General features: G+C 39.7%; 1 protein-coding gene across 4 annotated transcripts in view; it reads left to right on the top strand.

Moving 5' to 3' along the window:
* Mctp1 (multiple C2 and transmembrane domain containing 1) overlaps positions 1–14,107 on the top strand; it is a 595,681-nt gene that overhangs the window by 478,580 nt on the left and 102,994 nt on the right. For all 4 annotated transcript variants that reach the window (XM_029544133.1, XM_029544132.1, XM_029544131.1 and 1 more), the window contains one exon: positions 3,409–3,528. In XM_029544133.1, coding sequence (XP_029399993.1) covers positions 3,409–3,528 — 120 coding nt within the window. The remainder of the gene's footprint in view (positions 1–3,408; positions 3,529–14,107) is intronic.

Genomic DNA, 14,107 nt, shown 5'->3' on the forward strand with positions numbered 1-14,107 from the left:
TCCTACATACAGGACTTCCGGCATACCTCCTACATACAGGATTTCCGGCATACCTCCTACATACAGGATTTCCAGCATACCTCCTACATACAGGATAATGAACAGAATTCTCAGTTTGTCAAAATTTTGAGACAGGTTCTCATGTAGTTCAGGCCAGTCTCAAACTTGCTATGTAGCTATGTATTCAACTACTGATCCTCCTGCCTCTGGCTTCCAAGTGCTAGAATTATACACATGACCCATGCTACCTGGATTTAGTACCCTTTTTTGTCTGTGGAGGTTGTAAGTGCTGTTATAATTTTGACTAATATCTTATTAAGACTTTCTACTATGGAATTCTAATTGTGAACCACAACTTATAGTTTTAAACCTATAGTTTAAAAAATAAAATCAAATACTTCAAGTATTTTCAGTTTCTAGTGAGCAGGGATAGCTAATGTAGGATTAGGTGTTTTGTGTGTAAATGGAGGCATGAATTCTAAGGATGTGAAAATCCACAGGCCCAAGTTAAAATGTTGGTACTGGGAATAAGATCCAGGGATGAAAAGGAAAGGCTACAAATTGGGTGATGGGGAAAGAGACTGGGAAAGTATCCCAAAGTGATGGGACTGAGTAAAGTTAAATACTGCATAAATTTCATTTTTGCTTGATGTAATATTGAAACCTAGGACCTTGTCCTCTTTCTATGTTCCATGAAGGAAAAGGCAATTCAAGAGTGAGATGATCGGGACATGTCCAACACTGTCCTTTTATATTTGTATTTTTTCTCTGTGTGTGTTGGGAATATATGTTTATCCCTTAGTTTCTTCTTCTAGTGCATTATTGTATTGCTTTTGCCACTCTCAAATGTGTGAAAAATAGTAGTCAGGACTAGGGACAGAGCCAGTGTCAGCTTGTTTTCCCAGAAGCCTTCTTTCTCCTAAGACCTTACTGGAACACAAGGCTCAGTCAGTGCCTGTGGCCCAGGGAAGCTGGAGGAAACTCTAGTGTACAGAAAATGAGCTAAAGGCTTATTCCCCTCTTTACCAGATGCCCTTTACTGTGCAGTAAGAACTAGAGTAACCACTGATTCTCTAGTGGATGGCTGCTTTTTCTTAGTCATTCTTAGCACCCAGAAGCCAGAAAGTACTTTATCCTAATTTTAAACAATTAGTAAAATTTCAAAACTGTTTTTAATCGTCAAGGTATGTTCAATAGTTTTTTGAAATTTTTATATTTTTTTAATGCTGAAAAAGAAAATGTTAATGATTTTCATTTGGAGTTCATACAAAGTTCGATTTTTTTTTCTTTTAAAGATGCTTTCTTTAAAACATGAGAGTTTCTTGCTCATTTACACAAGGAGCAGCTTCCTAATGCACAAAGAGTAAGAAAGAAGACAATTCTATTGTAAGCATCTCTAAAGTGAATATCATTTTTTTCTTGATTTTTCTTTTCTCTACCTTCCCCTGATCTGGTGACCATATACATGGAACACATTGGACCATATAAGTGCATAACACTTTTTAATAGTTTTCTGAGTGTCTTATAGCATTTTGATCATATTTCTCTCTCTCTCCTCCAATCCCAGACCACCTGCTTACTCACCCAACTTTGTATACTGAAAAGGCCACAAATCTTCAAGACTAATTGCTGCTTCTCAATTTGCACTTTTCCACTGGAATATGTCTGACCTACCAGGTGCTATATTCTTAGAGAAAGCTGTGTCTCCCTCTCCATTGCCAACTGGCCACAGTCAGGGCTAGGATTTCATTCCCAGCTCCCCATTCGTAGGTGGTATTTGGTCTACCATGTGCTTACGCAGGTTTTGCGCATGTTGTTGCAACCACTGTGAGTTCATGTGTGAAGAGGACCTTCTGTTTCCAGAGGCTTCTGTTGCCCTTTACTCATCCTCTGGAGCAGTGCCACAAGGTCATCTAGATCTTACAACAGGGATGGTAGAGGTGATTGTGTTTATAGGTCTCCTTTCATATATGAAAACAGAGGCAAAGTCACTTCTTAAGATCTGGAACCTGAGTTCTGTGGCTCACAGGTCGGTGTTCCTATCTGCCATCTCAATAGGGCCTGAACCGATATTGACTAGGAAGGCCTCAGGTAGCATTGCTCCTGACATTGGTGGCATATGACTTCCCCTAATTCATGGTCTACGAAGTACAAGCTGGGTGTGTTACCCTGACCAGTTGACTGAAATTTCCACTTTAGCCACTGCTCACCTACATCTAGTAGGCAGATGATGTTCTGATTTCCAGCCAAAAAATAGTTAATTTTCTGAGCATCAATTACATGGGCACAGTAAAGGTAAGCATGTATATTTTCCCACATTCCAAGAACTCTGTTAATTACACAGTTCTCACAACTCTAAAGTGATACTTGATTTACTTCCCATTTTATGGAGGAAGAAATTAAAAAGATGATATAGAAGTTATACAAAGGTTACACCACTCCTTAGCTTTACACTTGGGTAGGCATGCTACTTTCCATCCAACCTGATTTAAGGTGACTTTAGTCTGATAGCAGGAGCCACAGGCTCAAAGGATCTAGATGTTTGGTTGACAATGTAAATCTGGTGAGGAGGTGGCTGGGTCACAGTTATGTCTCAAATCCTCTTGTTTTTACAATGTATATGTGCATAGAATGGCTCCGTCCGTCACCCCAAAGTTCTTTCTCTGACATTTGTCTTACAATTAAAAATAGTTTTTTTTTCAAACAGGTAGTGTTAAAATGTAATACAAACAGGCATGTTAAAATTTTCTTTGCCAAAATGGCTCTTCACATTCCTTTGCAAAAGTCTGACTTTCTGTGTCATACAGAATGATAAGCCAACTTCTTTTAACGCTTGTTTGAAGCACTGCCTTTTTCATAATGTGAAATCTTTGGGGTTCTGTAGTATAGGCGTGGCATTTTCATCTGCCTATTATTCTTGGTCTATTGTATTATCCAAGTGAGATTTGTAAAAAGAGTATCCCTGATGTTAAAATGGTGACTCATTCTTTGTGATTAAGACAGACAGACCAGGCTATTCTAACTACACAGTGAAACTGTCTAAAAAATGAATAAGGAAATAAGGAAATAAATAAATAAATGAATGAATAAATAAATAAAAGTAAAAAGAAAGGAAAAACCTTTATTTTGTCTAATCTAACAATAATTTAAATGAAGGAAGAAACATAAAATTGCTTTTGACAGTATAATGATATTAAGTTTTCCTTCACAGAAGTTAAGCAAAGCAAAAATCTTGCCAGTGACTTTCCAGGAGTCAGGTGTGCTTTTAGCAAAATAAGTCCACAGGGTTTGTTTTCCTGTTTTGAAGCGTTTGGTTTGTGGGCTTTTGAGGTTAGTGTGCATGGATGATAACCTACCCAAGGAAGTTCAAAGCTGAATCTTGTCTTTTCTCTCTTTTCTCCCCTCCAGCTCTTTCTCCTCATTGTCTGGAACTTTGAGCTCTACATGATACCACTACTGCTGTTGTTACTATTGACATGGAACTACTTCCTGATAATATCAGGGAAAGATAACAGGCAACGGGACACAGTAAGTCTCTACATTCTTCCTGTGTTTTCTTCTTCCTAGTCTCTCTGATGAGATGGTGTTGAATGTAGTCTTATAAACCAGAAACTTGCCTGTAAATATTCAACTTTGGAGGAAGGTTTTGTAAAGTCAAACCTGACAACTCGTCGCTCTTAACACAGTGTGTAGTATCCACCTAATTCCGGAATGACCAGTTTGGTAGACACTAGGGTGGGGAGCATATGAATTGAGCTAAGATGTAAAGTTATTAATGCTGTTGCTCCAAACCTTTATTTCTTCCATCCTCTTGCTCATTTTATATCTTAAGGAATCCTGAATTAAGAGAAAATGTCACAGGCTTATTAGTCATCAGACCAAGTTAATGTTCTCTACTTAAGATAATTCTCTGTGTAAACTTCATTGGAAGGAAAGTTGATGGCTCTTGTCTGGAAAGTATATTAAATACCTTAATTTGGTAACTCTTCACTAACTACCACAGTAAGTGTTTGAGAGTAAGGTATATTGTGATCCTGACTTAAGGATAACGACTTTTCATTTAATCCCAGGATCACTAAGCTAAAACTGCCCTCACCCTTGACATTTTCGAAAGTTCTTAGAATGTGTGAGACAAGATGCCATGGACTGACCAGAGCCTTGTGTGTTGCCCCTTGTTCAGGTTTGTTCCTCTTGGGTTGTTTCAGTCACTGCAGTGCTAGCAAACTTACCCAAGCTTATTCCACATATAATTGAAGGGATGAGCATCTTCTTGAATCTGCTTTTCGTTCAGCTGTCTTGAAGCATATTTGCAAATAAGAAAAGTAGTAATGTAGTTTTAGTTTCTATGTCCTATGGGAGGAAGTACAATTATCTTAAAAAGTTATTTATTGATTTGAGAATTCTTTGTGGAGAAATTCTTAAACTGTAGACACCATTATTTTTTCTAGAACATACTTGCCTTGTGTGGAAAAGTCTACTGCTAGAAGGAAAATTGTAATATATAATTTGTCTTTGGTACTTAAAATTATCTAAAACACTTATAAGCCTATAGAACAATTATATAATAGATAAATTTAAATTGCATAATGTATTTTCAAACCACCCTTTATCTTTTACAAGATAAAACTCTAAAAGGGAACTTTCCAGATCTCCCTTTCAAGCACATCTATTCTTACAGTTTCCCTCTTTTAGCCCTGAACAACATCTTATTCACCAACACAACCCACTGTCAAGACATTCTGTAGCTTAACCCATTTGAGATGTCAGCTATACTCTATAACACCCAATAATTGCCTTTTATTTGCCAAGAACACACATATCCACATGTTCTATTTTTCCCAGGGACTGGGGGAGCAACCGCAAAGTTTCTTTCAGTTTCTCATTCACTGGCTCAGTTGAGACCTTACATAGCTCTTAAATCCAATTTGTCTAATTATGTGTTTTCTGGCATACCCAGCTGTGCATTTTGACTGCTTTCTCCTCTTGAAAGAAGACCTGAATTATACTTTGCTGGTTACAGATTGTGTGTGTGTGTGTGTGTGTGTGTGTGTGTGTGTGTGTGTGTGTGTGTGTGTGTAGGGCAAGGGCTTACAAGCCCATGCTGTGACCCACTCTTCCATATGGTTTGGAAAGAAAGGCATTTCACCCTGAGTCCTTACTGCTCTCTACAAAACCCTAGCTAAAGCTTTCAGCACATGGGAAAAGTACATAGAACCTCTAGGGTGAATTAATTACACTCTTGACTGACTTCAAACGCAGAAACTTTCAGGAGGGAAGGAGGGAGGGAGGGAGGGAGGGGGAGAGGGAGGGAGAGGGAGAGGGAGAGGGAGAGGGAGAGAGAGAGAGAGAGAGAGAGAGAGAGAGAGAGAGAGAGAGAGAGAGAGAGATATTCTGCTGTGAAGAAGAAATCTTAGAAAAATTAATTAGGATGAAGACTAAAAGAAAAACGAGGTAAAGTGACTTTTAGTCCCTTGGTCTTGCAAACTTTACATGCCCCAGTACAGGGGAATGCCAGGGTCAGGAAGTGGGAATGGGTGGGGGAGGGTACAGGGGACTTCCAGGGTAGCATTTGAAATGTAAATGAAGAAAATATCTAATAAACATGTTAAAAAATGACTTTTAAATCAATGTCAGAAAGAGACAAAGGTAAATAATAATTTCATAACATATGAAGTATATAGATGGGTAATAGCTCTCTCTTCAACATGCTGACTGATAGTTGAGATTAATATGCAACAGGAAAGGGCTTCCTTGTGTGTTTATTATTTGTGAAGTCTCAGCCAAAACCAAGCCTACCTGGTTTTCCAACTAGTAATTAAACAAGAAAGGAGATATGACCTTGCCTAGTACATTTAGCTATATTTAATAAGCAAAGTCTGTTAAGGACTGGATGAGCAGACCGCCATTTGTGAGGGTAGATCTGCGGCCTCAGAGGGAGCCCATGAGAAGAGGTGTGTTAAAAATGTCATGGTGCCTGTGCAATTTCCAAGTCAGGGTTGTTAAAAAAAAAAGCAACCTTGGGTCTGAATTCACCTAGTCGGAGACCATGATGTGAAAATTTCCAGTAGAGTTGTTCAACTTTTCCAGAAAAGCTGGTTTAATACATGCTTCATTTAGAAATGTCCCTGGCATGAAAGGATATAAAGATAGACCTGCCATCCTCTTTTTGCTTTGAGCTGTCACTCCAAAAGCTCAGGAAAATTCTTCCTGCACTGCAAATTGACCTGGTGCTACCAATCCACACTACAGGCACTGAGTACAAAAATGTCATCAATTGAAGAGCTGACACCATACAATACTCTTTATTTGGAATTTTAAAATTACGGAGCTTTCTGTGCTCTCCAAATGCCATAAGAAGCCTTCGTAGGTGCTGTCTTCCTTAGTCATCTCTCTAGAGAACAAGCTGATTGGGTTGGGTCTTCCTCAATTCTCCATTCCCATCCTTCATCTTTAACAATTAAGGGGAAACGGTTCTGTGTAAAAAGCATAGTCACATGAGCCCTCCTCAGAAAAAGGGACCAAGCCCCAAAGAATAAAGGAAATGACTAGATCATATAATCAATTTTCTACAATACACTCTGTGGGTATCATTATTTGTACTTTACCCACAGGGAGACAGTTAAATAACTTACCCAAAGGCACACAGCATTTATGTTTTTAACCACAATCATGCTTCCTTTATAGGTTGAATTTTGGTACATCCTACTTTTCCCTGGGCAAGTTTCTCTCATGAGTTCTAACAAACTCTACTTCAAAGCATATACAATGATAGAGAAGATTCATTGACTCATACCCCACAGCTCACTGTTAAATCAGAGAATTGGTGCTGATATTTATTAAGCAAATTTTATGCATCTGGTGTCCTGGTAAGCCTTTTGGAGACATCACTTCTTCTCATTCTCAATGATAATTAGATCAAGTATACTGTTCTCAAATGCTTTTATCACTAATTTATAAGTAAAGAAATTGAAAGGCAAGATAAACAGTGAACTCCACAGAGTCAGTGTGCTGTGAAACCAAGCCTACGATTTTCTGAAGCCTTAACTGTTTTCGTGGTGTGTACTCAGGCATATTTTCCTCCAGAGGGCCTCTTTAGGTAGCCAGGACTCCTGATGCTCTCTGAATTCTCAAGATTTCTCTGTGACTTCTCAAGGGATAATACCAGACATCTGTTCCAGCCCAGATGCTACCATTAAGTTTCACCGTGTTTGTGGCCTGAGGTGTGGCTTTCTAGTCACTCGGGTGAGCACAGGGATACTAAGTAAAGCTGAGCATCCTCCACAGTTGTGAATAGTCCTGATATTTGTTGGCATATGCACAGTCTTCCAGCAGGATTTTTTAATTACGCTTTAAAAGAACATTCATCTCCACTGACGTGATATTGCCTCCTACACAGCAATCTTGGTTACTCATCAATGGTGGCATGAAAAATCCTGAAGAGTGGGGCAGATCAATGAAATCATTCTGATTCATGGAATTACTGTGCATAAATTGAGACAAAGTCTGCCTTGTTAAAACAGTAGTATATACTGGAATATTTAGTTAGTTCCTCCCTATGACAAAGTATTAGATTCTTCTCCTTTCTAGGATAGTATAGAATTTGTTTTCAGATTCACTAAAACCAGAATACTTACCTCTAGAAACAAAGCTTGTAAGAAAAGAACTAATGTCATACTGTTTGAAAATTTGGAACGGTCACCACAGAAACATTTGGTCTGTCCTGTATCCCTGTCAGCTGAACACATTATTATATTTTCTGCCAGTGCTCTTGTCTAGAAAAGCAGTCCTTTGTGGAACAATTGAATATGTAGACCTAAATGAGGCAAAGAGGATCTAAAGGGAATGTCCAAAGCCAAGCTGAGAGAGGAGAGGGCCTTTGTATATACACTTATATTCTACTTCAATAGAGTTTCATCATTCCCCAAAACTAACTTAGACCACAGTCTTCTGTGTTTGCATCTCAGTACCAAAAAAAGACCACATATTCAGTGCTCTTAACAGAAGCAGCTCTGAGTCACACAGTCTCTAAACATATCTAAAAATGGATGATCACTCTTTTCTTCTTTTGTGCTTATTTCAACCACAACTTTTTCCAAATTTTTCAGAAGGTTAGCAGCTTGCAAAAATCTGAGAACCATGAAAAGATCAGACCTTTAGTTCCTAAAGCGATCTAGAGCATAAGGAGGTTGAAACAGCTAACTCAATGCAGTGGGAAAGTGCCTCCCCCACCATGTTCAGAGACATCTGCCAACCGCATAGAATGGTACTAGAACTCACAGATGTTTATCACTGTATCAGGATTGGAATTTGACCACATGCTTTCCACTCATTCCAGCTCCCCTCCCTTGACCTTTACTCATGTGCTCTGGAATGTGTAGCAGTCCCCCCTCCCCCACACAGTATACTTTAAAGAACCAAAGGCAGGGAGGAAGATAAATGATGCTTCCTCCTTAGGTAAATGAGGAAACAGGTGAAACAAGATGGTGACTTCAGCAGAGCAAGTCACTTTAAGGGGGATGCTTTGTGTGGAATAGCTATACAAAGCAGGCTACACATGAATGTGGGGGTGGCGCCAGCCCCCTGGAGTCCAGGGAACCATGTCACGCCATGCACTAATGTGTAGCCTAGTTGGGACACTTTGACTCATTGCCACAAAAATCCACTATGCACTATGCACTGTGCCTCTGCAGCCAGAGGGAGTGGCATCCGACATCTTAGGACAGCCCAGCTCGATGCTCTGAGGCAGCTCCTTCACTGTCTCTGTAGCAGAGCAACAATTAGGCTAAAGCTCCTGATAGCAAGTGGAGTTCAAGGAGTAAAAACTTGGAGAGATGATGAGTCCATGTCTTCTCAAGAGCAACACCAAGAGCATCGGGAATCCACCATGTATATAATCTCCAAATCCCAAGTACCCTGAACACATTCTACTCGTCTCTGTAAAGTATATTTACACAGGAAAATTTTTATTGTTCATTCTACATATTTTAAATGTATCATATCAACCCTACTCTTAGTTCATCCACATTTATGTTCTACAGCATAGCTAGAATCATCCTTTCTGTTGTTAGGAAACCTTCTAACAAACACGTGAATGATAACATCTGCATAGTTTTTACTGTGAAAATACTATGTTTTCCTTATTAAACTCTTTTTTATTAGATGTTTTCTTTATTCATATTTCTAATGTTATGCCATTTCAGAGTTTCCCCTCCAAAAATCCCCTATGCCCTCTCCCCTTCCCCTGCTCTCCAACCCGCCCACTGCCATTCATGGTCTTGGCATTCCCCTATAGTGGGGCATAGAGCCTTCACAGGAACAAGGGCCTCTCCTCCCACTGATGACCAACTAGGCCCATCCTCTGCTACATATGCAGCTAGAGCCATGAGACCCACCATGTGTTTTCTTTGATTGATGGTTTAGTCCCAGGGAGCTCTGGGGGTACTGGTTAGTTTATATTGTTGCTCCTCCTATGGGCCTGCAGACCCCTTCAACTCCTTGGGTCCTATCTCTAGCTCATTCATTGGGGACCCTGTGCTCAGTCCAATGGATGGCTGTGAGCATCCACTTATGTATTTGTCAGCCACTGGCAGAGTCTCTCAGGAGACAGCTATATCAGGCTCCTGTCAGCAGGCTCTTGTTGGCATCTGCCTAGTGTGTGGGTTTGGTGGTTGTTTATGGGATGGATCCCCAGGTGGGGCAGTTTCTGCATAGTCGTTCCTTCAGTTGCTGCTCTGAACTTTGTCTCTGTAACTCCTTCCATGGGTATTTTGTTCCCCCTCCTAAAAAGGATTCTGAGCTTCTGGGCTAATAATCCAATTATCAGTGAGTGCATATCATGTATGTTCTTTTGTGATTAGGTTACTACACTCAAGATGATATCCTCCAGATCCACCCGTTTGCCTAAGAATTTCATAAATTCATTGTTTTTAAATGCTGAGTAGTATTCCATTGTGTAAATGGACCACATTTTCTGTATCCATTCCTCTGTTGAGAGACATCTGGGTTCTTTCCAGCTTCTGGCTATTATAAACAAGGCTGCTATGAACATAGCAGAGCATGTGTCCTTATTGCATGGTGGATCATCTTCTAGGTATATGCCCAGGAGTGGTATTGCTGGATCTTCCAGTAAGACTATGTCCGATTTTATGAGGAACAACCAAACTGATTTCCAGAGTTGTTGTACCAGCTTGCAGTCCCACCAGCAATGAAGGAGTGTTCCTCTTTCTCCACATACTAGCCAGCATCTGCTGCCACCTGATTTTGATCTTAGCCATTCTGACTGGTGTGAGATGGAATCTCAGGGTTGTTTTGATTTGCATTTTCCTTATGATTAAGGATGTTGAACATTTTTTCAGGTGCTTCTCAGTCATTCGGCATTCCTCAGTTGAGAATTCATTGTTTAACTCTGTACCCCATGTTTTAATAGGGTTATTTAGTTTTCTGGAGTCCAACTTCTTGAATTCCTTATATATATTGGATCTTAGCTCCCTATCACATTTAGGATTGGTAAAGATCTTTTTCCAATCTGTTGGTTGCCTTTTGGTCTTATGGACAGTGCCCTTTGCCTTATAGAAAGAAGCTTGGCAATTTTATGAGGTCCCATTTGTTGATTCGCGATCTTACAGCAAAAGCCACTGGTGTTCTGTTCAGTAATCTTTCCCCTGTGCCCATATCTTCAAGGCTCTTCCCCACTCTCTTCTCTATAAGTTTCAGTGTCTCTGGTTTTATGCAGAGTTCTTTGATCCACATAGACTTGAGCTTTGTATAAAATTATAAGAATGGATCAATTCACATTCTTCTACATGCTGTCCACCAGTTGAGGCAGCAGCATTTGATGCTGTCTTCATTCCACTGGATGATTTTAGCTCCTCTGTCAAAGATAAACTGACCATAGGTGTGTCAGTTCATTTCTGGGTCTTCAATTCTGTTCTATTAATCTACCTGTCTGTTACTATACCAGTACCATGAAGTTTTTAACACAATTGATCTGTAATACAACTTGAGGTCAGGCATGGTGATTCCAACAGAGGTTCTGTTATTGTTGAGAATAGTTTTTGCATTCCTAGAGTTTTGTTATTCCAGATGAATTTGCCAATTGCCCTTTCTAACTCTGTGAAGAACTGAGTTGGAATTTTGATGGGGATTGCATTGAATCTGCAGATTGCTTTTGGCAAGGTAGCCATTTTGACTATACTAATCCTGCCAATCCATGAGCATGGGAGATCTTTCCATCTTCTGAGATCTTCTTCAATTTCTTTCTTCAGAGACTTGAAATTCCTATCTACAGATCTTTCACTTCTTTAGTTAGAGTCACATCCAAGGTATTTTAAATTATTTGTGACTATTTTGAAGGGTGTTATTTCCCTAATTTCTTTCTCAACCCAATTATCCTTTGTGTAGAGTACGGCCACTGATTTGAGTTAATTTTATATCTAGCTACTGCACTGAAGTTGTTTATCAGGTTTAGGAGTTCTCTGGTGGAATTTTTGGGGCCACTTATATATACTACCATATCATCTGTAAATAGGGATATTTTGACTTCTTGCTTTCCAATTTTTACTCCTTTGATTTCCTTTTGTTGTCTAATTGCTCTGGCTAGGACTTCAAGTACTATATTGAATAGGTAGGGAGAGAATGGGCAGCCCTGTCTAGTCCCTGATTTTAGTGGGATTGCTTCCAGTTTCTCATCATTTAGTTTGATGTTGGCTACTGCTTTTCTGTATATTGCTTTTATTATGTTTAGGTATGGGCCTTGAATTCCTGGCATTTCCAAGACTTTTATCATGAAGGGGCATTGGATTTTGTTGAATTCTTTTTCAGCAACTAAGGAGATGATCATGTGGTTTTTGTCTTTGAGTTTGTTTATGTAGTGTATTATATTGATGGATTTCCATATATTGAACAATCCCTGCATCCCTTGGATGAAGACTACTTGATCATGATGTATAATAATTTTGATGTATTCTTAGATTCAGTTTGCGAGAATTTTATTGATTATTTTTGCAGCGATATTCATAAGGGCAATTGGTCTGAAGTACTATTTTTTTTTGTTGGGTCTTTGTGTAGTTTAGCTATCAGAGTAATTGTGGCATCATAGAATGAACTGAGTAGGGTACCTTCTGTTTCTATTTTGTAGAATAGTTTGAGGAGTATTGGAATTAGGTCTCCTTTGAAGGTCTGATAGAACTCTGTACTAAACCCATCTGATCCTGGGCTTTTTTGGGGGGTGGGGGGGTGGGAAATTATAACTGACTGTTTCTATTTCTTTAGGGGATATGGGGCTGTTTAAAAATTAATCTGATCCTGATTTAACCTTGGTACCTGGTAACTGTCTAGAAAATTGTCCATTTCATCCAGGTTTTCCAGTTTCGTCGAGTATAGGCTTCTATAGTAGGATCTAATGGTTTTTTGGATTTCCTCAGATTCTGCTGTTATATCTCCCCTTTCTTTCTTTCTTTCTTTCTTTCTTTCTTTCTTTCTTTCTTTCTTTCTTTCTTTCTTTCTTTCTTTCTTGGTAAAATTTTTTATTACATATTTTCTTCATTTATATTTCAAATGCCATCCCCAAAGCCTGCTATAAACTCCCCTCGCCCTGCTACCCAACTTGCCCACTCCTGCTTCCTGGCCCTGGCATTCCCCTGTACTGGGGCATATGATCAACTCAAAACCAAGGGACTCTCCTCCCATTGATGACTGACTAGGCCATCCTCTGCTATATGTGCAACTAGAGACACAGCTCTGGGGGTTACTGGTTAGTTCATATCATTGTTCCTCCTATAGGGTTGCAGACACCTTTAGCTCCTTGTGTACTTTCTCTAGATCCTTCATTAGGGGACCTGTGTTCCATCCAATAGATGACTGTGAGCATCCACTTCTGTATTTGCCAGGCATTAGCATAGACTTGCAAGAGAGATCTATGTCAGGGTCCTGTCAGCAAAATCTGTCTACCATATGCAATAATATCTGGGTTTGGTGGATATAGGATGGATCCCTGGGTGGGGCAGTCTCTGGATGGTCTTTCCTTCTGTCTCAGCTCTGAACTTTGTCTCTGTACCTCCTTCCATGGATATTTAGTTCCCCATTCTAAGAAGGAGCGAAGTATCCACACTTTGGTCTTCCTTCTTCTTGAGTTTCATGTGTTTTGCAAATTGTATCTTGGATATTCCAAGTTTCTGGCTAATATCCGCTTATCATTGAGTGCATACCATTTGTGTTCTTTTGTGATTGGGTTACCTCACTCAGGATGATATCCTCCACATACATCCATTTTCCTAAGAATTTCATGAATTCATTGTTTTTCATTGCAGAGTAGTGCTCCATTGTGTAAATGTACCACATTTTCTGTATCCATTCATCTGTTGAGCATCTGAGTTCTTTCCAGCTCCTGGCTATTGTAAATAAGGCTTCTATGAACATAGTGGGGCATGTGTCCTTATTACCAATTGGAACATCTTCTGGGTATATGCACAGGAGAGGAATTGCTGAATCTTCCGGTAGTACTATGTCCAATTTTCTGAGGAAACCTCAGACTGATTTCCAGAGTGGTTGTACCAGCTTGCAATTCGACCAACAATGGAGGGGTGTCCCTCCTTCTCCACATCCTCGCCAGCATCTGCTGTCACCTGAATTTTTGACCTTAGCCATTCTGACTGGTGTGAGGTGGAATCTCAGGGTTGTTTTAATTTGCATTTTCCTGATGATTAAGGATGTTGAACATTGTTTTTAGGTGCTTCTCAACCATTCGGTATTCCTCAGTTGAGAATTCTTTGCTTAGGTCTGTACCCCATTTTTTTTTCAGAAATATTTTGATTATATTTATTTATTTTTCCCATTTTTATTAGATATTTTCTTTATTTACATTTCAAATGCTATCCTGAAATTTCCCTATACCCTCCCCCCTGCCCCTGCTCCCCTAACCATCCACTCCCACTTCTTGTCCCTGAACTTCCCCTGTGCTGGGTCATAAAGTTTGCAAGAGCAAGGGGCCTGCCTCTCTTCCCAATTATGGTCAACTAGGCCATCTTCTGCTACATATGCAGCTAGAGACACGAGCTCAGGGGGTACTGGTTAGTTCATATTGTTGTTCCACCTATAGGGTTGCAGCCCC

Source organism: Mus pahari, chromosome 11 (assembly GCF_900095145.1).
Source record: "Mus pahari chromosome 11, PAHARI_EIJ_v1.1, whole genome shotgun sequence".
Lineage (NCBI taxonomy): Eukaryota > Metazoa > Chordata > Mammalia > Rodentia > Muridae > Mus > Mus pahari.